General features: G+C 36.7%; 1 protein-coding gene across 2 annotated transcripts; it reads right to left on the bottom strand.

The window, feature by feature from the left end:
- Positions 1–317: 317 nt before the first annotated feature.
- LOC132182301 (uncharacterized) lies at positions 318–15,291 on the bottom strand. Of its 2 annotated transcripts, XR_009440280.2 has the most exons (5): positions 15,069–15,291; positions 14,208–14,895; positions 888–3,955; positions 701–804; positions 318–599 (listed from the first exon to the last, which is right to left on the bottom strand). XR_009440280.2 is itself a non-coding variant. In XM_059595505.2 (4 exons), exons 1-3 carry the CDS (start codon positions 15,098–15,100, stop codon positions 890–892), a joined length of 3,786 nt encoding a protein of 1,261 aa, XP_059451488.2. In that variant the 5' UTR covers positions 15,101–15,291; the 3' UTR covers positions 606–804; positions 888–889. The 2 variants fall into 2 exon arrangements, 1 of the variants encoding a protein (XP_059451488.2); XM_059595505.2 differs by lacking the exon at positions 318–599 and having other exon boundaries at positions 606–804.
- Between the last annotated feature and the right edge of the window lie 6,505 nt (positions 15,292–21,796).

Below are 21,796 nucleotides of genomic sequence, written 5' to 3'. Positions count from 1 at the left end.
CCTTTATTCTAATGCCATGTTAAATCACCAACTATCGCAAAAGTTTAAGCGAATAGGAATGTGTGAATTTAATTATTTAATTAATATTCTATCGGCCTCAATGTGCCTTAAGAAGCAGTGGCTTGTTTTTAGTGATCATTTTCGAGGTCGTTTTCATGGAAATTACCTAGTGCAAGTGCAGGCTGAGTAAACAACATTACTCAGTTGCTCAAAGGGCCTCGAATATGTTTTAAAAGAAGTTGGGGGAGGAAATTTTTTGTTTTCTAAACAGTTTCTTACCAAAAACTGCAAAAGAACATCAGCAAAACTTTTTTCAATTCACAAAATCCACATTCAAAGAAATAATTATCACTACAATATTTTCAGGAACAGAGAGCTAATTTTCTTTTTTTAGAGAAAAACTAAAATACAAAAAAAAAAAAAGCATGTTACACAGTACGTAAGTCATTACAGAAGCGTTAGAACCACCATTACTAATACATCTGGAGAATAAAACGATTGAAAACAACAAACATCAAAAAACATAATCTTGCAACTGATCTTTTGCCGAGTAGAATTCCAAGCCATTATTACATCATTCAACCGGTTGGAGCTAATACCTGATTAAAGAATCAAATATCAAAAGCACAATCTAGCAGCTGATCTTTGGCAGGTAGAATCCAAACCATGTTCACATCATTCAACAGAATAGAGCTAGTACCTGGAATTGATAATATTCTTTCTTTGAATTTAGCAACCCAAGACCAAGAGTACGTAGTTAACCATGAAGATCTCTAGCCTTGTATCTTCAGCCGGGCGGTAGTCCTGTCGGATTCACAAAATGCAGTGTATGAAGCACGGTGGACAAAAAGGAAGGCCTAAGTAATTTATGAAAAAATTAGACTTACTTCTAAAACCTGTAAATCTTTGTTAGCTTCTTCTGAGATTCTGGTACACTACCACAATTTGTTGCCATGGCAAAAGGGAGGGTTGAATGGATTAGCCTAGAGTTATCCTGATCTGTAGCTTGACTAGGTTTCAGGATGTGTTTTGCTCCTGCACTTAGTTTAATAGGACCCAATCTTGCCGAATTATCCACTTGTGAGGAATCAATGCCACTTGAACTTTGAAGCACATCCTTTTGATTCTCATTTGGGCAACATTCTAACATGATTGCTTTATCCCTGCTTGGATCGAATTCAACAACTCCTGCATTACATTGAATGTCCATGCCGCAGTTTTCTCTCCTTAACCCCATCACAGCACTTAACTCTTTTTGCATTTCTAAATTTGGTATCCTGGTGGGCTTTGTTAAATAATCTGCTTTAGCTGCAGGCCTCTTGGATTTCTTAAAAGGATCAGGCACTTTGATACCAAAAGCTTTTGATTTCACAGTATCTTTGAACTTAATTCTGTTCCGACAGCCCTTGTTGGCTGCAGAAGTTGAATTAACTCCAGGAATGGCGGGAATAGGTGGAGGGTGAAGTATAGGTGCTGAAGAGAGCGAATTGTTGATGTATGATTGAGAGTTCATGGGATTGTAAGGATAAGAAACTGGTAAATGATTCACAAGTGGGGAAGGAAAACAATTAGTTCCGGAGATAAGATGGGGAAGATACCTACCACCCACATCAGAAAAAGGTTGAGAGGAGGCAATTAGTGGTTTATCCTGTTGTGCATGGAACAACCAAGGGGGCAGGCTCTTTGAGGATCTCTGAATCCAAGAAGGTTGAACACTCTCTCTATAATCAGGGTGCAAGAATGGAAAGTTGAAGGCTGATTTTGCAGCATGAGGTAGATTCTGCTTGTTTTTAAGTTCAGCAGGACTCCAAGGCATATGATGACAGGTAATGTGAGGGCCAGAAAGCAGTGGTAACTGAGAACTGACTCTTAGATCTTCAGCTCTAGATATAAAGGGTTCCTGGAGGCTGGGTGCACCACCAAACATTGCTGGGGAAGCAGATGAATGAACAAAAGAATGCACATTATCACTAGGGTTTTTGTTGATGGTAAGACTGCCATTTCGATGGACCACATTAGTTTGCCAATTGGAGAATGGGTTAGAAAACCTAGACTCTGATGCTTTCGACAGTAAGCTGCTCCGTGACATGTGATTGCACTGAATTCCTAATGACTGAGCTACAGTGTCCTTTGATTTTCCTGATGCAGGTTGTAACATCCAATCCTGCAGAAAATTTCTCTCCATAGATGAATTCTCCATGGCACTACTTGTAGGACAATCATCTGTTATGATCTCCTTATCAGTCCAGACCTTTCCATCCTCAAATCCTTGCATCTCGTTGCAACTTCTACCAACTGCTACATCTTTACCCATCAAACGCATTGTTGTTTGGTTAGAATTTAGCAAGATTTTATCTGAACTGTCTTTAGGATGAAAAATCGCATTAGTAGTTTGGTTCTGCACCTGGTTATATTGTCTGTATCCAGTGAAAGATGTATCAGACAGGCTCAGCTTTGAATCGAGCAGGCGGGCAGAGTGGTTGCTCCCCCTCTCAGAATTAAGCCACTGAACATCTGATCTTCCAGTACCTTCTACTTCAGTGACACCGAACCTAGCTGGTAAATGTACTTTAGGGTTCTCTGTAACATAATTCTGCACAGGAAACAAGTTTAATGGATCTGTGGGATGTTCTCTCTCGACAAAATGCCTCTTCTTCACACTTAAATATTCCCCAGTACTTTTTGGCAGGACAAGATTATGCACAGGCAAGCTGCTGGAAGAGCCAGTAGTACTTGGCAGCCAGTGCTGGTCAAACCCACCCTTCCCACTTGAACTAAACTGGATTAACTCACCCTGTGAGTTGAGAGGCAAACCAAAAAATCCGTCATCCATGCAATTTTCTCTGAAGGAAACTGCTTTTTGCGTCCGCTCTGGAGACTGACATATGCTATTCATCAACTCTCTCGGAGACACATGACAAAAAGGTTGGTAATGCAATGTACTTCCACTAAAATTCTGTGTGGCAGATTGAGACGGAAATGGCAGCCTCCTGTTTGCATTTTCATCTACAACAAAACAAGATGATGACGGCTGCGACAATACCCTTGTGTCTGGCACTGAACTGATTGCAGCAATGCCATGGATAGAATCTACAAAATGATCAATCAGCTTTCCACTCTCATTGAAAGCTCTGATAACATTACCACCTGCTTGAGCATTTACACAAGGATTATGCCTTTCTTCAAGTGCAGAAATGAGTCTAGGAGGGCCAACAGATGCGGGTTTACATGACATAGTTGAGTGGCCTTGATTAAACATATGCATTTTGTCATTATGAATTGCAACCTGACTTCGAGAAACTGATTTTTCTGGACAATGCTTTATTTTGTCTTGAAAAGTAACATGTGGCCTCAGAGGACATGGTATATCAACATGATCATGCGTATTGAGCAATTGTTTCTTCCTGGCTGTAGGTTGAACCTCAGTTCCACTATCTGTACTAATAATAACATCATTATCAGTTCCATCTACCTCCATAGGGGAAACTTCTTTGTCACGTTCAGTGGACTGGTCCTCTGATAAAGTAGCAAAAGCATCTGAAAATTGGTCACCACTGCCTTGCTCAAAGGCATCTGAGATATTTTTCTTCCTTGGACCAAGTATGTCATCCTTACCTGAGAACCTGACATGCCTGTCAGGCCTTTGAATACCAGAATGATTTACTTGACTACATTTCAATTTGCAAATTGCAGAGTTCAGCCTAGGAGTAACTTTTTTATGGTTTTTGAGAATGCTGCGAACAGGAAACACTGGCTTCTGGTGCTTAGCAATTAATTTCGATGTTTGAACAACTTTGAGCTTCTTTTGCATAGATAAGCATTTCAGATTTGGTTTCTTTCCTTGCATAGAAGCAGTATCCAAGATGTCCTCTGGAAACCTCTTATTACAAGATGAACCATTCAGTTTTCTAGCGAAATCAACTGGAGGTGGCAGTTTGAGCTTATGCAAACCCTCCTGACAGACAAGAAAGCCATAACATCAATCATATAAAGTTTTTAAAACTATAACACTTCCAACTATACATAGTTCAATCGGTAGGATAAATTAGTTTACAGAATCATGTTGAGTGGTGGACTAAGTTCTAGGCTTGGCAGTATTACTTCCATTTTTAACATAAAGGACCCAAGAGTACTAGATAACCCCCAATGCCTAGGAGTAGAATGCCAGGATACGCAATATGCTCAAAAACCAGCATCCATGGATCCCGGAAGAACATTAAATTTAAAATATTGAAGCTAGAAAAAAAATTTTCTAGTTTTGGCTGATGACATATAGCTTATGGAATCAAAAGGCTGAAAACACTCAGAGTCACAAGTACGAGATATTGTTAATTTTATTAAAAACAAAAATAAATATTGCCATCAGTGCTTTAGAAACAATTTAAGATACAAATCAATGCAGTGAGTACGTGAGGAGACATTATTAAAAACATAAATAAAATATAGCAATTATTACTTTTAACTCTGTATATAGACTTGAGTACAAGGCTGCATGTTAACGTGGTCCAAGTGTCGGATGGATGCATCCAAAGTTTGCATGTCTACATGACAATAAATCAAACTCATATTTAGACACTAGGTATTCCACTCTACCCATTCATTACAAATGAAAGTGCATTTGATTCGTTCCAAAAATCTATCCTATATTATTCCATGCCATGCCATGTAATTGGTTATCCCAGGTGATTCCAAACAAAAATGATATGGATAGTTAATATCACTAAAATAGGTCTTCAATATGTTTAAACTTCCCATGTTAAGTTGGTGTACCAAGAAACCAAGGGAGTGAAAGAAGCAACTTTTCCGAGGACAAAGGGTGTAGGTGGGAGAGAGCGATTGTCAATGGCCGGTCAAGTAAACAAAAGCAGTTTCGATTTTGGAAATCAAGTCCGAACCCCTTTTGTAGCATCTCCTTTGCATGCTTGTTAAACTTATGTTTGCCGTGTTGTTTATTGTATTTGAAGAGAAAGGAACAATAGATGGTATAGTAGGAAATGTAGAAACCCTAGCACTATCCTCCATGATAGGATTTTTGGGTTAGGACGAGAGTCAACCTAATGAGTGACATTGACCCCACCCAGAAGAATAGACTGGAGAATGTAGAGCTTCTTTGAGGCTATCTTGAAAACTTAGCTTCCTTATGTAGGTTCATTCTATTGTATTTTTCTTCTCTCCCACTCCTGCTTCAAACTGGCCTGTTTTCTAGAGTATGCCCATGAGGTACTGCATTAGTTCTTTTGTTCTTTTTCAATCAGTCATCAATTAAAAAGAAAAAATCCGCAGCCTCTCCAAGCAACCTGTCTTCTTTTGTTCTTTTGTTCGCTGGCTAGTTCCTAACCAACTTAGTCTAAAAAGCCCAGTTTTCTCCCCCATCCACATATGCTTTCATCAACAGAATCCATAGCTGCTGCCACCTGGCAGGCTGCCCCACAACTGAATCTGTAAGCGGTGCAGGGCAGGATGGATGAGCAAAGCGGCAAGAAGAAGACAAACAGAGGGAGGAAGGGGGACCCCCTTTTTTTTTTTCTTCCTTTTTTTTTTTTGCTCTTTCCCCCTCAAGAAAGAGAAAGAAGAGAATCAATCCTTTCTTCTCTTCTTTCATGTGAACAGCCCTATCTTATGCATGCCTGGGAATCATCCTACCATGCCAGAGGATGGCTGAGTCATCCACAGGAAGTGTAACCCCCTTACGACGATGGAATTTGTCCACAGGCAAGGGCAGCTGCTCGACCAAGCAACCAATTACCACTTCGCCTCTCAGAAGCGAGAAAGTGAGCAACAAGCTGAAAAAGCCCTTTTCCCTTTTCATACCCATATACATCCAATGAATCTAAAGTATCTTTTGAAGGAAAGCCCAACACATTTCCCTTGAGATAGACCAAAAGTAGAAAAAATGGAGGAAAACATAATATTTTCAATTTGATATTTGGTTTTAAAATTTATAATTTGTTTGTCGAAAAGCTTTCATTTCTTACTACATCGCTTCCCTTCACTTCGGATAAGTAAGTGCCTCCTGTAAATTTCTAGGAATAGACAGACAACAATTTGGACACAAGGAACGATATGTGGGTCAAAGATGCTGATAGGAAACAAAGTTAGATATTAGATGTTGAGTACATGACCTGACTCCATTGCGTTGTGCAATAGAAAGATTAATATCATAGGTAACCCAAGTATTGAAGAATTTAAATCAGAGATACAAATAGTATTACTTGAGTCAGGGTCAGATGTTTGGCAAGCAGCATCGGGAATGGTCTTGCATTTCTGTCATTCGGTGTAAACTCTCAACTTGTCCGTTGGCGGCTCATACAACTCATCAACAGCAGACTATATAAATTATCTTATACCTTGGATTAGAATAAGTAGTCCTCAAAGGAGAGCAAGTACTCTTCTTAATAGCTCATGGCTAATCGATTACTGCCCCTTCAGATGGAGATTCTCATCTATCAGCCTAAGGCCCTTTAACTGTTGTTCTATGATCCTTAAACTTTTCATGAAATCCTTTGCCTTACGCAGCAATGAACTTTCATCCCTTCAGTTTCAGCAAAGTATCATCCAAACCAGAAGGCTGGTTGGAAAGGCTATGCTTGCCTTTTAATTGTCATTTTCATGTCCTCTCGTGTATCTTTCAGTTCTATTATTTTCTTTCTTGACATTGTAAATCGTAATGAAACAACCATGAAAATAGTGACAGGAATGTCATACAATCATACTTGGAGGGGGAAAAATAATCTCACTTTATGGATAAATAGAATTTCCAAAGTCATCACAAATCCCCATGAACATTTCCAACTTTCTTGATAAATCAACCACTTCTGAGAACCTATTGATTGAATAGTTCAACTGTTCTGTTTAATAAAAACAAAAGCAAAAAAATACTTTTTAACATCTGAGAGATTCCAAAGACCACCTTCCTCTTCTACGTTCCGTTTGATAAAGTTGGAACTACCCAAGTACATTCTACATCCATCACAGTCCAATGTCGAACATCTATCTTATACGGGAAAGAGGACTGAAAAAAAATTAAATAAATCTTGTGCAATTCATCACAGAAAACGAAGATCTCAACTGTTCAAAACAAACATAATCAAACAAATCTTTCCAGTATCTCAGAAAAACTCTTCAATCCTACCATAGAAAAAAGATTTAGAAGAAAAAGGAAAGGACAGAGAAAAAAAGTAAAACTCACAAATACAACTTAATGAAACCCCCAACCTGTTAATTCACTGCAATTTGCCTTCAATGCATGTTCACTTCTTGAACCATTGCTTATTGGTGCCACTCAAACACCCTTTAGGATTAGTGTTTCTCCATAAGTCACAACATGAAAAGTAAAAGAGTGCAAACTGGAAGATCTTTCCATGAACTCCCATTTCTAATCAAATTGTTACAGTTTTTACGGTCAGAATCCCATATGCATAGGTAAGTTTAGCCATAATTTATAGCTTTTCAAAGTACTCTTCACCAATAGTAGATACATAACACATTCTTCAGTAAGAACCACAGATATTATTAAAACCGTAAGGTGTCCCAAGGGGCAAATGAAGTATACAAGGGAAAACACCCAACTAGGAGGAGTAAAAAATAACAAGGAAATCATAATAACTAATCACCAAAAAAGAAACAAAAGCATTTGTCCAAAGATATAGAGTACTGAAAAATAAAGACTTAATTTCCTCCAATGTCCTCTCACAATCCCCAAAACTTCAGTCACAACCCAAATTGACTGAAGAAAACATTCCATAGTACAAGCAACCTCACAATGGAGAAGAAGGTGATGCATAAACTCCCCATTCCTTTTATAGATGCAACACATATCGACTACAATGATGTGCCAGTTCTAGATTTCATTCATGATAAGGAACTTTCCTAGGGCCACCGACCAAGCAAAAAAGGCCATCCTCAAAGAAACCTTAGTCCCCCAAACATTCTTCCAGGGGAAACAAAAGCAAACATTAACAATAAAAAATCGCAATTAACATGATCATAAGCTTTTTCTAAGTCCATTTTGAAGATAACACCTGGTTCTCCATATCTTATTCTACTATCAAGGCATATTCATTGGCAATAAGAAAATGATCTAGGATTTGTCTACCTCAGATGAACAAATTCTGCAACTTAGAAATAATCTTCTCCAACACCACCTAAGAAAATGATCTAGGATTTGTCTACCTCAGATGAACAAATTCTGCAACTTAGAAATAATCTTCTCCAACACCACCAATAGAGATGATCTCCATCTTTAAACTATGACAACTGGATTTCTTGCCATTCTATCAGCTTCACCCAAGTGACCACACCTACATAAATTACCTTATAAAGGCTCAACAAAGATATCATTTTTGTTTCTAATCTTGAAATCATTTGGTTGGTGTCAGCTAACTGAGCTAGCAAAGTCTCTTTTTCTCATACAGAAACCAAAAATCAAAACAGCCTACACAAGACAAGGGTTTTAAGGGATGGCAAAGCATTACCTCCCATTTTGTAGCCATAGGCAAATATGCCTCCTATGGACCAAAAAAATAAAAACCTTGAATCTTTTCAAGCTTAATTACTTCTTCATCTTGCCATCTTAATCATGCCATAAGTTCTAACCCAATCACCTATCATGATTATGAAAACACCTTGACGCATAACCAAGTCCTTCACCTCAAGCCATATATTTGCAACTTTCTCCATTTTTGTATCCCCATGCATTGCATAGAATACAATCTGCATAATCTTGTACAGATCTTTAAAGTCTCTTCACCTCAAATCAGATACCTGTCAGTTTCTCCATCTTTCTTTCATCTCATGCACTCATTCTTCTTCTATTGTTCATTATTGTAAGGGATAAAAAGCTGCTGACTTGTCTATAGATGTCCATTCCTTTTACCTTGTTTCGTAAATGTATTCCTAGTAAACAACTTAGCTTCTGTCCACCTTGAAGTATCTCTCATTTATGAACATTGTTTACGTAATGGAGACTACAGTGATTACGACATTCCATAGGAACCTTATATTTTATCATAAGGCAACTGAGATATCTCAGTGGAGTCTATAACCACCTACTTGAAATATAGTTCCGTCCAAAAGATTACTATTTATATTAAATGGGTAGTATATGATTATAAATTGTGCATATGGTCTTATTGACCTCTATTAACTTCATTCTCTTGCTCAAGGATAGCATCAACACATATGACAATTTTTTGTGTAAACAAGGCCAATCTTGAGGCATTGAACTGAAATCCATGAATGCCTTATATTTCTTTCTCTTGCAATTTTCACTTGTCATTTCTTGCACAATCAAAGAGGTTGACAAAGAAGGTAACCAACTAGATTAACTATAACCATTCGAAAGCATTTCACATGAATTCTGTAAATTGAAGTTTCTAGATGACTTAAAATAGTACACAACTGAACCATGGGTCCAGAAGGACTTCCTCTAAAATCTTCTTCGATGAGATATACAAGTAGAATTGCATCTGTAATGGTAGTGATTCGACTAGTGACTAAATCAGATATGCTAATGGTGCTTTCAAACCCTGCTAATACACCTAAATCGCAAAATATTAATTCCGTGCACAACCTAACTTGATGGCCTAATTACAAAACCAGCCAATGTATTTCTTAAGGACATGCAAGATAAATTCACTCTTGATAATGGGAGGCATAAAATAGAATTTCAAGACTTACTTCATCTCTTCCCATGTTTTAAAATGTCCTAATTTGTATATTTTTGATTATTTTTTGAAGCTATGTTGCTTAATCCATCAAATCCTTAACTTTTGAGGTTAGCTGTGGCACCTAAATTCCAAATTCCACTCATTTCTACTTCGAAGAGAATAATATCACACATAAGCAAAACAACTTTGAGGATTTTAGTCTCTATCAAAACTTTTTCACATCCAACTTAACTCCCTTGCTCCAGTTCGCTTCTCCACAATCCTGATAACACTTGTTGAAAAGGAGGATAAGGCTCAAATTCTACTTTTTAGAAAAGAAACTCCATGCATTAACTCTATATCTCCTAACTCTTCATGGAAGTGAGAAATGAAAGCCGAATCCTTTGTGTACATGCAGCATGAATGAGCATAACAGTTTAACGAAACATTAAGGAAAGTAGATGTGATTTAGCTAGAGGATCCCATTCATTGAGTAGTTTCTATTCCAGTTTCCCTTATGTGTCTTACTTATTTTGATTATAATTATTGGTAAAGTAATGTTAGGAATGTTTTATGGTTGGGTCAATTAAGTTTATGGATTAGAAATTTGCTATGTGTTTTGTTGCTAGATTCTAGGAAACTGTTGCTTAGCGTTGTCTAGTATTAGTTGAAAATCTATGCATAAATTCAGATTTGGCAATTATAAACAAGATCTGTCCAATAAGTCTTAAGAGTGTAAATCTGAAAGATAAATAAATCAACAAATAAGTGAAACTTGAAAAAAAAAAAGATGATTTTTATGATACGCTACAAAGACATTGTCGATGCCAATATTATTGTGCAATCAGCTATACCCTAGAGAAGAATTAATAAATGATTTAGATAAAAAAAAAATTACTGTTATGAACAAGTCATCATCTCATCATGCCCATACTCTGAAGCTTCACATATGCTGAATTGACATAAAAGGTATTTATTGCTAAAAATTTGGGAAAAAAATGTTAATCATATTTTTTGGGCAACTTTTCTTTCAAATCAAAGTAAGGGTAAGAAAACATAGTAAGAAGCCCAAATTACTTTCAATCTAGGCTGCTAATAACTTCTTTCTGAATCTTCATTAAAAACAATCACCAACCTTAACAAAACTGTTAGGTTTTTGTGTGTTGGAAAATTCATGAACATGCATGGGATCTATGTTGTAGTGTTTAGGTCCTGAGCTAGGATTGAGTCAGTGTCAAATGCAAGATCAAGAGAAGGATAAATTAAGATCAAGATTTCAAATGCAAGATCCAGATTTTGATTGATCTACAATCGGTGCTCGATCGATCGAACCAGTGAGACAAGTCTCCGTACAAATTCTAGAGAAGTTCAATCACTCCCATGACATTTGATTGATTGAAGTAGTGCAGAAGATTATCATACAAATTCCCAAGAAGTTCGATCACTCCCACGAACAATGTTCGATCGATCAAAGAATGTGCATCATGTGTCATATTGAAACCCGAGGAGTTCGCTTGTATCACAATCGATTGAGCACATGTGATCCTGAAACCCTACAATTCGATTAATAGTCAATCAATCAAAGGTGCGACATATCGTTTTATTTTTCAGCCGACTTACCTTCTACAACCCTAGTTTTACCCTACCTTTATAAGCCTTTTAAGCCACGATTTCACCGATCTAGATAGTCTGTTTAGACTTGGTTCATTTTTTTCAAACAAGCTCAAACTCTTTTAGGAGCTATGTCAATTAACTTATTCATTTCTTATATAAAGTAAATATCGTCATTATTTATATGTTTCGTAAAGCCAACCTAATCATTAGTTATTTAATGTTATTCATATTCTATTATTCAAGTTAAGGAATCCGGTAAGTAAGAAATACCTCTCCTGCTAATTAATCGTTATTTACAAGCTATACAAATTAATATCACCAACCTTATATTTATAATAAATCCTATATAATTTTTCTAATCATAAAATATAACATTTAAATTATATCTTATAACATTATCTAAAATCTTAAACAGTCCAATCTCGAGTCTATATGTATGTTTTAAAGTATATATATACATTCATTATACATAAACATACACATATAACAATCTCAAGACTCGCAATTAATTACAATGATTCAAACTATATATGTCTATCACATTAGGAAGATAATTATCTTTCATCTTTTATATATTAAAGATATTGTCATTATGAAGTTATTAAGACTAGTACTATAAAAAGTAATAAAATAAAGTTATACAAATTTATACAAGCTTATACTAGTCGAGCCGACTTTATGAGTTCAACTCGTTTAATAAACAAGCTTAAATTTCTGGTCAAGCTTGGTTCGTTTATTAAATAAACTGAACTTGAGATGAGTTTATAAGAGTCAAGCTCGAGTTGTTTATGAGCAGCTCAGATTATTTATAGCCCTATGTCTGACCGTGATAGAGAAACTAAAACCTGAAACTGTGGTGAATTAAACAGGTATTTTCTGGAACATGTACAAGATAAATCAGTTTTGTCCCTCCAAATATATCCATAGTACATAAATAATAAAACAGGAATAAATAAAAACACCAAGAAGCAAATTTGTAATGAAAGCATAAACCTTGCTCATCCAAATGTTGTCTTTGCAGATGATTCCCAGTTAACTTCTCAAAGAGCAAGTCAAGAATTATCATAAATAAATTAATATAGAATGATGGAATAAAATATTAAAGGCCCCCAAGAAAAACCAACAGATTCTTGTTTTGATAAGTACTCGGTTGACTGATGTAGTTCGCTCAGCTTGCAATGAACTTGTTCTAGTGTAGAGTCATTCATATATCCGTGGGAAAAACATATCAGAGATCTGTTCACCAGATTGCTCATCACTAAATAATGGTGCCTTGAATCTTTGGGATTATAGAAGAACTTCTTTGCGTAAGCTAGAGAAGATTCAATCCATGAAAGAAATTTGAATCCAAAAGTTAAGCTCCTCATTGATGAAAATTAATCTGAAATATGTTTCCAACCATATAGTACTTGTCACAGTTGAACCAAATAAGTTATTCGCTTGTTGAATATAATTTGAACAATCTGCTGTCTGGGCCTAAAGCACAAACACTAGTAAAGACTGCACGAAATACCGATCATAATGCAAGGGTCATTCTCCCCTATGTTTCTCTTTAATACATTTCCCAGCAAAAGGTCGATACAATGGCATTATTTGATCATGCAACCAGTAAATTAAGGTTCTATAGATTTATAAACCACTTTTCAAAGAGATCCTGATGCCTTTCAAACATAAAGTAAGAATTCCAATTGACATGATCCTACAGTACACAATTACTACAATCTCATTTCTTGGGCCTCGATCAATCTCTAAATAAACATAAATTTCAGCCCACAATTCCTTCTTGTAAACAGTAGTTATCATAGCTGTCAAATAGTGATTTTCACCAACAAATTATAGTCTGCCTAATTGCAAATTTACCGTCGAAGTCATTCTTATATCCCAAAAAGAATTAGCATTCTAGCTTCGAAACTGGCTATGATAATATACAGCAGATAAGATCCAACATTCCAATACCAGTATAAAGCATGCAATATAATAACGCACACTAGCTTCCATCTGGGGGAGTTCTTCAGCAACACATTTCATCTCAATATTATCAGCCTCACAAATTAAACAGCATTATTCCTCAAACCAACAACACCAAATGGGCATATAGCTCCCAAGCTAGCAAGATTATGATGATGGTGAGATAGTAGTTCGTCTTTTCAATTAACAAGTAAAAAGTCTTGGACATTACTCCATCCATTTCACCCCATAACTTCCATGTGATAATGATGTGTAGCATTCGAAGTAACAATATCCAACCCTTTTAACCTTGTAAATTAAGTGTCCTTGGAAATAATTACGTACAGAAAGGAGATCCAACAAGCCATATATATAAACAATATTGTGCTCTTCAAGGCCATCTTTCCCATTCATATTCCACCCATGTTAATGATCACACATATATACTTGGCATCAAATCAAGATCCCAAATGATTATCTTTCGAATAAATGTTAGTGCAATAGTGGAAAAAAAGCAGCATCATTAATCAAGGACAAAAACTCTCCACCTTATAAAAGCCCTCGCTGCCCAACCCGTACTGTACAGCTGGAGCACCACACCTCCACAAACTGCTGAATCTCCACAAACATGAGAACCCCATTCCTAGTTTTTGTTTTTCACTTTTTCTCTTTATAATTATACTGAGCCTCATTGCCGCCTAGTTCACACAACAGTACATTTACAAGCCAACTGCTCTTGTCCTCAAACGTGTTGCAGTCTTTAACCAGCTTTCTCAGCAGTAAATCATGCAGAAAAGTGGAAAAGAGGAAATACCCAATGGAGAATGTAGCATAATCAAACAAACAACTCAACCATCACAAGACTACAGTAATCATCCACATTTTGATACCAACTATCGACAAAAATGAAGATGCTACAGCTAAAAATCATATCACCACAACACAAAAATCATAATAATGGTTGCAAATCAACAATATTTTATGATATAAATCGCATACCTTCTTCTTCAACTTCTTATTCTTCTTCTTCTTCTTCTTCTTCTTCTTCAACTTGCTTACAATTGCCATGCCTTTCTCTTCCAAAACCCTTCTCTTCTTCTTGTTCTTCTTCTTCTTATTCTTCATCATCATCTTCTTCTTCTTCTTCTTCCTCATCTTCATGTTTATATTCTTCTTACTCGAGAACTTGCAACTACCAAACTTGTCTTCTCCTCCACTGCTTTCTTCAGCCACATTTTCATCATCATCATCATCAACATCTACTGCTTCGATCTGCGGCGCCACCGCGAAAATCTCCGCAATCGACCTCTTCTTGGGCGGCTTGGTCGTCTTGGGCTTCTTATGCTGCGACGACTGAGCGAGGCAGCTATCAACATGGGAATTCACGGCATTCACGGTCGCCGCCGTAAACACCCGGCAAACCGGGCAAACCATCTCAAATTTCTCCTCCTCCGGCTCCGATTTCTCGAATTCACTCTCGTTCCTTGAAAATTCTAGTCGCTCTCCCTGAATATTCTGGTTATCTTTGTGGGTTTGATTGGAATTGAAGGCTTGCAGCTCGTGGGACCACCAGCGGAACTTGGCGACCGTGATCGGCGGAAGCAAGGCCTTCATATCCTCCTCCGAGTCTTCCCCGAACGGCCAGCACTTGACCACGTCGACACTCCTCATCTTCGCCGCATATTGTCTGTGAAAACGGAAAACCAAACCATATATATGTATACATATATAGATATATATATATATATATATATAACACAAACAAAGAAAGAAAAGACGATATATATATATATATATATATATAAATATATATGAGTTGGAAGAAGAAGAAGAAGAAGAAGAAGTAGAAGAAGAAGTTACCGGATCGAGAAGCCCTCAAGCGCCACCGCCATGGGGTTTTGTCTACCAAAAAGGGAGAAACCAAGGGAGAGAAGAAGAACGTTGAAAAGGATGAAAGAAGAGGGTTGTTACATGTTGAAATCAGATTGGAGAATGAAAGAGAGAGACAGTTGGGAAACAAAGTGAAGGAGAGCTTCGGAAATCAGGTTCAAGCTTATAGAGAGAGAGAAAGAGAGAGAGAGAGAGAGAGCGCAGAGCGGACAGAGACAGAAAGAGAGAGAAAGTGCTTTTCTCTTTTCTTTTTCCTTTTATATATTTCCCGCTCGAGAGAGGGAGAGAGAGAGAGACGGGGGTGGTGATGGTTTTCGCATACCCTCTCTTCGCTTTCCCTAATTTATGACTGACAGCGACGTATGAGAGCGCTTGCCAACGCTTTTAATGTGAACCCCACGCAGAATATGAACCCACTATTATTATTATTATTATTATTATTTACTTGTATTTGTTTTTTTAAAATTCAGAAATATTATTTTATGAGTTGTACCATGCACTCGTGTACCCAGATAAAAAACCCATAAGGAAACAAAGATTCTAGTGTAAGAGAAATCCTCACACGCGCCGCGTGTCCTCCACGCGCAGACAACCTGAGCATACCTGGGGAAAGGATTGAGTTTGGTGCCTGCCCTTTTTAACGCAAAAAAAAAAAATTAAAGTTAATAAGTTTATCGATTACAAATTTTAGGAGTACCAAATAGTTGATTAAGAGATGGCTACTAAAGGTCTGTTAAGATTTGTAATTTCCAAATCGAATGTAATTTTTAAAAACGTAATTAAGCGTTTTGTAAAATTACAGTTTGACATTTCAAATCGCAAATTATTCCTTAAAATTTTGCATTTTCAAAAAAATATCTTATTTGCAATTTGGAAACACTGACAAATCGCAATTTTTAAAAAACGCAATCCCAAACAATCAATTTTTGACAATTTGGTTTAAAATCACATTTTTTGTCCATAAAATTACAATGTCAAATGCATGCTAAGATGATGTAGAGCTTATTAATTGGAGATGATGGAAACAATTTATTAAAAAAAAAATGCTAAGAATACCAATGAATAAGCCCCACCTTGTCCCCAACAGGTAGCTCAATCGGCTGGGGACCACACCTAATGAAGTGAAGGTCACTATTTCGAATACCGCCTCCCTCCTCTTGTGCGGACATCTCAAAAAAAAAAGCTCCACATCATTTTGATACCCATAACATTTTTCTTAACAAGTATCATGTACAAATGTGATTTCGACAAACATGTTTGGCATGGTCTCTTAATTATTAGATAAATGTAAAGTACTAAATTTTTTACTAAGAAACATTTACTAAAATGATGTGAAGCTTATTTATTAAAAATGATAAAAAGAAAATTAATAAATGAAAAATGCTACGGGTACCAATGAATAAGCTCCACATCATTTTTGGTACTCATGTTTTGGTAAAAACTTTGGTACACATCATTTCTTTAAATTATTAATGAGTTTTCAGTTTTCACCAAGGAAATTGAACCGTACTTTAATGTAGTATTATGTACATACCAAAACCCAATCAATTTGGTTGTACCCTTCCAAAATATAATAAAGAAGCAGGGTGTGGTCCATGGAGCATAATGGGAGTCGATATATATATATATATATATATATAGTATTAGATACATGCATGAATGGGCAAATATTTAGTATGTTAAATGTGATACAAAGCTTTGGTATACTGCCAAACTTAATTTGGACCATATATTAGTTGATACGTACGTACCTTGTTTCATCTGTTCAATTGCGGCCAAACAACTTTAATTTATATGGGTTTTCATATTCTACCTATATTGCACTTTAATAATAATAGCAACAACTTTAGGGGTGGAAAAAGAAATTACTGCTAGCATAGATTCAATAATATCAATTCATTTTTTTCCAAATAATTAATTAGCACAAATATAAGTAGATGGTGCTGCTAATAAGATAGAGAATTGGTGCTCAATCTATCATATATATATTTTCATAGAAAGATCAAAGCTCGAGTTTCTCTTTCTTTTTACTAACTGTCAACTACATCTATATAAAAAAAAAAAAAAAACTATAAAAACACCAAGTGTCAACTACAACCACGAAGCATGTGCGGTAAGCTTTGGACGACTCCTACTTTTATTAATTTTCACCGCTTGAATTATTATAGAAGGTGACCGAGCTAATGGTTTTGGTGACTCAAGTATATGTATATATATATGACCTTAACCTTAAAACAGCTGCCCGGCTATGAGTGCATATATCCACACACACATACATATATGTATGTGTATGCACGGATGTATATGGTAGCCTTTTTTCGTAAAGCTTACATTATTTTTTTCACGAAAGCTAGGTTACATCACATTATACTTTGAATCATTTCATAGGTCTCTGAAAACACTACGTGTTTTCAGTTTCATCGATTTTATTTCTAATAACAAGTACTATTGAGGACTGGCCAACCCGGCCCAACTTACAAACACTACAAGAAAGCTGCTCTTAAGTAGAGTGAATGCTAATACCCCACTATTAGTGTCCACTTATTACAGTCGATGCTCATCTGTGATTATTACTGTCTACTTAAAAGTGAACACTAATAGTCGACGCTAATGCTTAATATTACTGTCCACTTTTGAGTTGACGCTAATATTCTGGCGGGAATTAAACTATGCCGCTAGCGGGTAGAGGTGGGAAAACTATTAACAGAGACAAATTACATATTAGGGTCAACAAACCTACTAACACATTATCAGTGTCCACTTTCATGTCAACACTGATGTGTTTGCTCCTAATTCGCATATGTTAATTGATGAGAATCAACTAACACAAAGACAAGAACCTAAAAGTTTGGCTACTTCGAGGGATCCTTGACCTCCAAAAAGCACAACAAGTGTGTAATTTGATAATATTCAGCATGCCTCTTTATTCCTTAAGTCTCCTTTAAATAGGAGAACATTATACACGAGAGACCTTGGACTAGGTCTTGACTTTAGTATTCAGATTCAGACCTTACAGGGGAAGAATCACAAATACTGTTATCGAAAGATTATTTCCTTATTGAAAAACAAAATCAAAGAAGATACTCTCCCTATTAGCCTAAACGTGAGACTCACGTTTGGAGGCAATCTCCTTATTGAATAATAAAACCTAATATGGAGATATTCTCCTTATTGAACAAAACATGAGGCACACGTGACTTGGGGATTACATCATTGCCCTCCCCTAACATTTCCCTTGTCCTCAAGGGAAAAATCTTGGAATTGTTCTTGAATGAATTCCTGCTCTTCCCATGTTGCATCCACCGGTCATAATCCCTACCAATGAATTAAAATCTCGGGCTTCTTGTTTCGAATGTGCTTCTCCAACACAGCTCTTGGTTTTGGACTGATGCAATCACCTTCCAAGACATCTGGCAGTTGTGGCAACACAACTTGTTTGCCCCCTAGATGACGTTTGAGCAAATTGACGTGGAAAACAGGGTGGATGCAAGCTCCTAGTGGCAACTCCAGCTTATAAGCTACTGGGCTTATCTTTTTGATGATTTTAAAGGGTCCAAAAAATCTTGCTGCCAGCTTTGCACTCCTGCGTAGGTGGACAAACACTTGCTTATATGGGTGTAGTTTAAGAAACACCCATTCCCCCTCCTCAAACTCTTCTTCTTGATGTTTACCATCATACACCTTCTTCATTCTTTCCTGCGCCAACCTCATGTTCTCTCTCAACTCCTTTAACACCTGATCTCATGTTAGTAACTCCCTTTCTACCACGTCTACCTTTGCCGTTCCAGGTAAGTAAGTCAACAAGGTGGGTGGGTCTCTCCCATAAACTGCTGCAAAGGGGGTTGTTTTGAGGGTAGAATGCCAGCTTGTATTATAACTGTATTCAGCCCAAGCCAGCCACTTGCCCCATTCCTTGGGTTGGGAACTCGTAAAAAAACGCAAATACATTTCCATCTTGGTTTGGTCGTCCGTTTGAGGATGATAAGCTGAGCTAAAATTAAAACCGTACCATGTAATCTGAATAATTCCTTCCAAAAATGACTTGTGAACACCGGGTCCCTATCGCACACAATAGACTTAGGCATACCATGGAGCTTGAAAATATTTTGAAAAAAGACTTTGGCTACACTCATGGCTGTGTAGGGGTGACTAATAGCCACAAAGTGGGCATACTTGGACAAACGATCCACAACCACAAAGATCGTAGTTTTGCCTCTTGAGTTGGATAACCCGTCCACGAAATCCATAGAAATTTCCTCCCAAATTTTCTTCGGTACCCGAAGGGATTGTAACAACCCATGGGGTGTAAGGCTCTCCACCTTGTGGCGTTGACAAACTTCACATTGCTTAATGAACTCCTTTATTTGTCGCCGCATTGTTGTGCTAAATACTACCTAAATTAATAGATAATATTTAGTACGTTTTACTCGTAAGTGCACAAAATCAAATGATAGTATACTGCAGCAAGTACGAAATCGATCCCACGAGAATTGTTGATTTTGTTTTAGAATTAATAAAAATATCAAATTGTCACTAAATTGATATTGTGAAAAAGAAATAAAAAGATATAAAGATAAATGAAAAGGTAAAGGTAGGGCTTTGATATCCACCACTAATCATATTTAAATAATATAACAATATGTCAATGATCCAATCATATCATGAATACTTAATGTTTGCCAACCTAAGGGTATGGGTGTCTACTCCTTAAGCTATTGATTTTCCTAAGTAACGAATTAGGCATGGATGTCTACTCTAATTCTTTTCTTTCTTAAAGGATTTAGCATGAGTGTCTACTAAGTTGTTCTTTAAGAAAGCATAAATCTATGAAAATCGACAAACACACGAAACCTAGGGCATGGGTATATACTCCCGGTTTTCCATGTCGATTAACTCAAAAACCCGGTGTGGAATTCTTTTGTTACTCTTATTAAACCCAGGACTCGATCATCCAAATTGATTTAACTAACCAATCCATATCACATGCATATAATGGTCAATCACACACATATAAGGAATTCAAGAAAATAAGAATTAATCAAGTTAAGCAACACAATATGATTATCACAAAGGCGCCAATATTGAAATATTAAATAAACATAATTAGAACTTCAATCTAGCCTTCCTTAATAGTTAGTTACATATAATTAAAATAAAACTAAAAAGAAAAGGGAAAGAAAGAACCGAAAACCACTCCTAGAAGTAGCCTTCAATTCCTCTCCCAAAGTTGTCTCGAAATTGTGTATTGAATTGTGAGGCTTAGAGGTCTATTTATAGGGCTTAAGAGAGTCCTAAAAGTCCTAGTAATCCTAGGAAATTCGGAGATTTAAGTTCTACTCCAATTAGGATGAAGAAAACCTAAGTCCAAATCGGAATATAATTCGTCTAGAATTGCGTTCCTATCTTGTGGGGTGATCTTGGTATAGCGACGCTCCGAATTAGGAAAATACTATTTCACAATGATTTGTAGTATTTTGAGTTAGCTTTCCAATTCCACTTGAATCACCTCAATCGGATATTTGAGCTGAAAGTTATGGTCAAAATACCGAGACATATACAGAATTCAATTTTGAATCCAATTTGATTTTGACTCCAATTTGAGAAATTCCGATTTAATCATTTCCTTTATTTGATTAAACTTAACAACATCATATAGGTCCTCTATTATGATTGGTTAACCTTAACCATATCTTCTAGGTCTTCCCAATTTGCCCTTTAAGCTTGGAACTTTTCCAGAAGCGCTTTCTTTTCTTCCAAAAACCTATAAAACAAAGAAAATACAAAAATGAAATAAAATAGCACAAACTAACAAAACTAAGGAATTAACAAATATAAGTTTAAGGGGCAAAATATGAATATTTTGGTACTTATGATCACGCATTCCCTTCCAGTAAAAATTTGCCCATATCCGTTGGAAGGTCTTTTGGTACCCTTCATGAAATCCCCCATGTATTTGTTCTTTAATGGTAGAGATAAGTGCAGATTGCTCCGGAAGAAAAATTCGTTCTTTAAAAAACACAATACCTTCCTTATATTTACATGGACCTACGGCTTCTCCATCTAGGATCCTCTGCGCCAGCTCCTTCATCTCTGCATTAGCTTCTGTTTCCCTTTTGATCACGGCCAACCAGTTGGCAATTGGACTTGAGATGGCGACTACCTCTCCTGAATTTTGCATCTCCCCTCTCCTTGATAAAGCATCGGCCACCATGTTCTGTCTCCCTTTTTTGTACTCGATGGAAAAATCAAACCCCATTAGCTTATATAACCACTTTTGTTGAGCGGTGGTAGAAATTTTTTGGATCCATAGGTATTTCAGACTATGCTGATCCGACCTTACCACAAAATGTCTCCCCAACAAATGTGGTCACCACTTTTGAACCGCCATGACGAGCGCCAACATCTCCTTCTCATAGGTGGATAATAAGAGTTGGGTTCCACACAGAGCTTGGCAGAAAAGAGTAATCGGTCGTTCTTGAAGAAGGACGGCACCAATGCCCACCCCCGTGGCATCACACTCTACAATGAATTCTTTAGAAAAAATTGGTAAGGCAAGGATGGGCGCCTAAGTCATATCTCGTTTGAGGTCCTCAATGGCTTTTTCTGCTTTGATTGTCCATGCAAAATTATTTTTCTTCAACATGCGAGTTAAAGGGCCAGGGATTTTCCCCTAGTCTTGGATAAATCGCCCATAGCAT

The sequence above is a fragment of the Corylus avellana genome, chromosome 5 (assembly GCF_965113065.1).
Source record: "Corylus avellana chromosome 5, dhCorAvel1.hap1.2, whole genome shotgun sequence".
NCBI lineage: Eukaryota > Viridiplantae > Streptophyta > Magnoliopsida > Fagales > Betulaceae > Corylus > Corylus avellana.
This window is presented reverse-complemented; position numbering and strand designations above follow the sequence as displayed.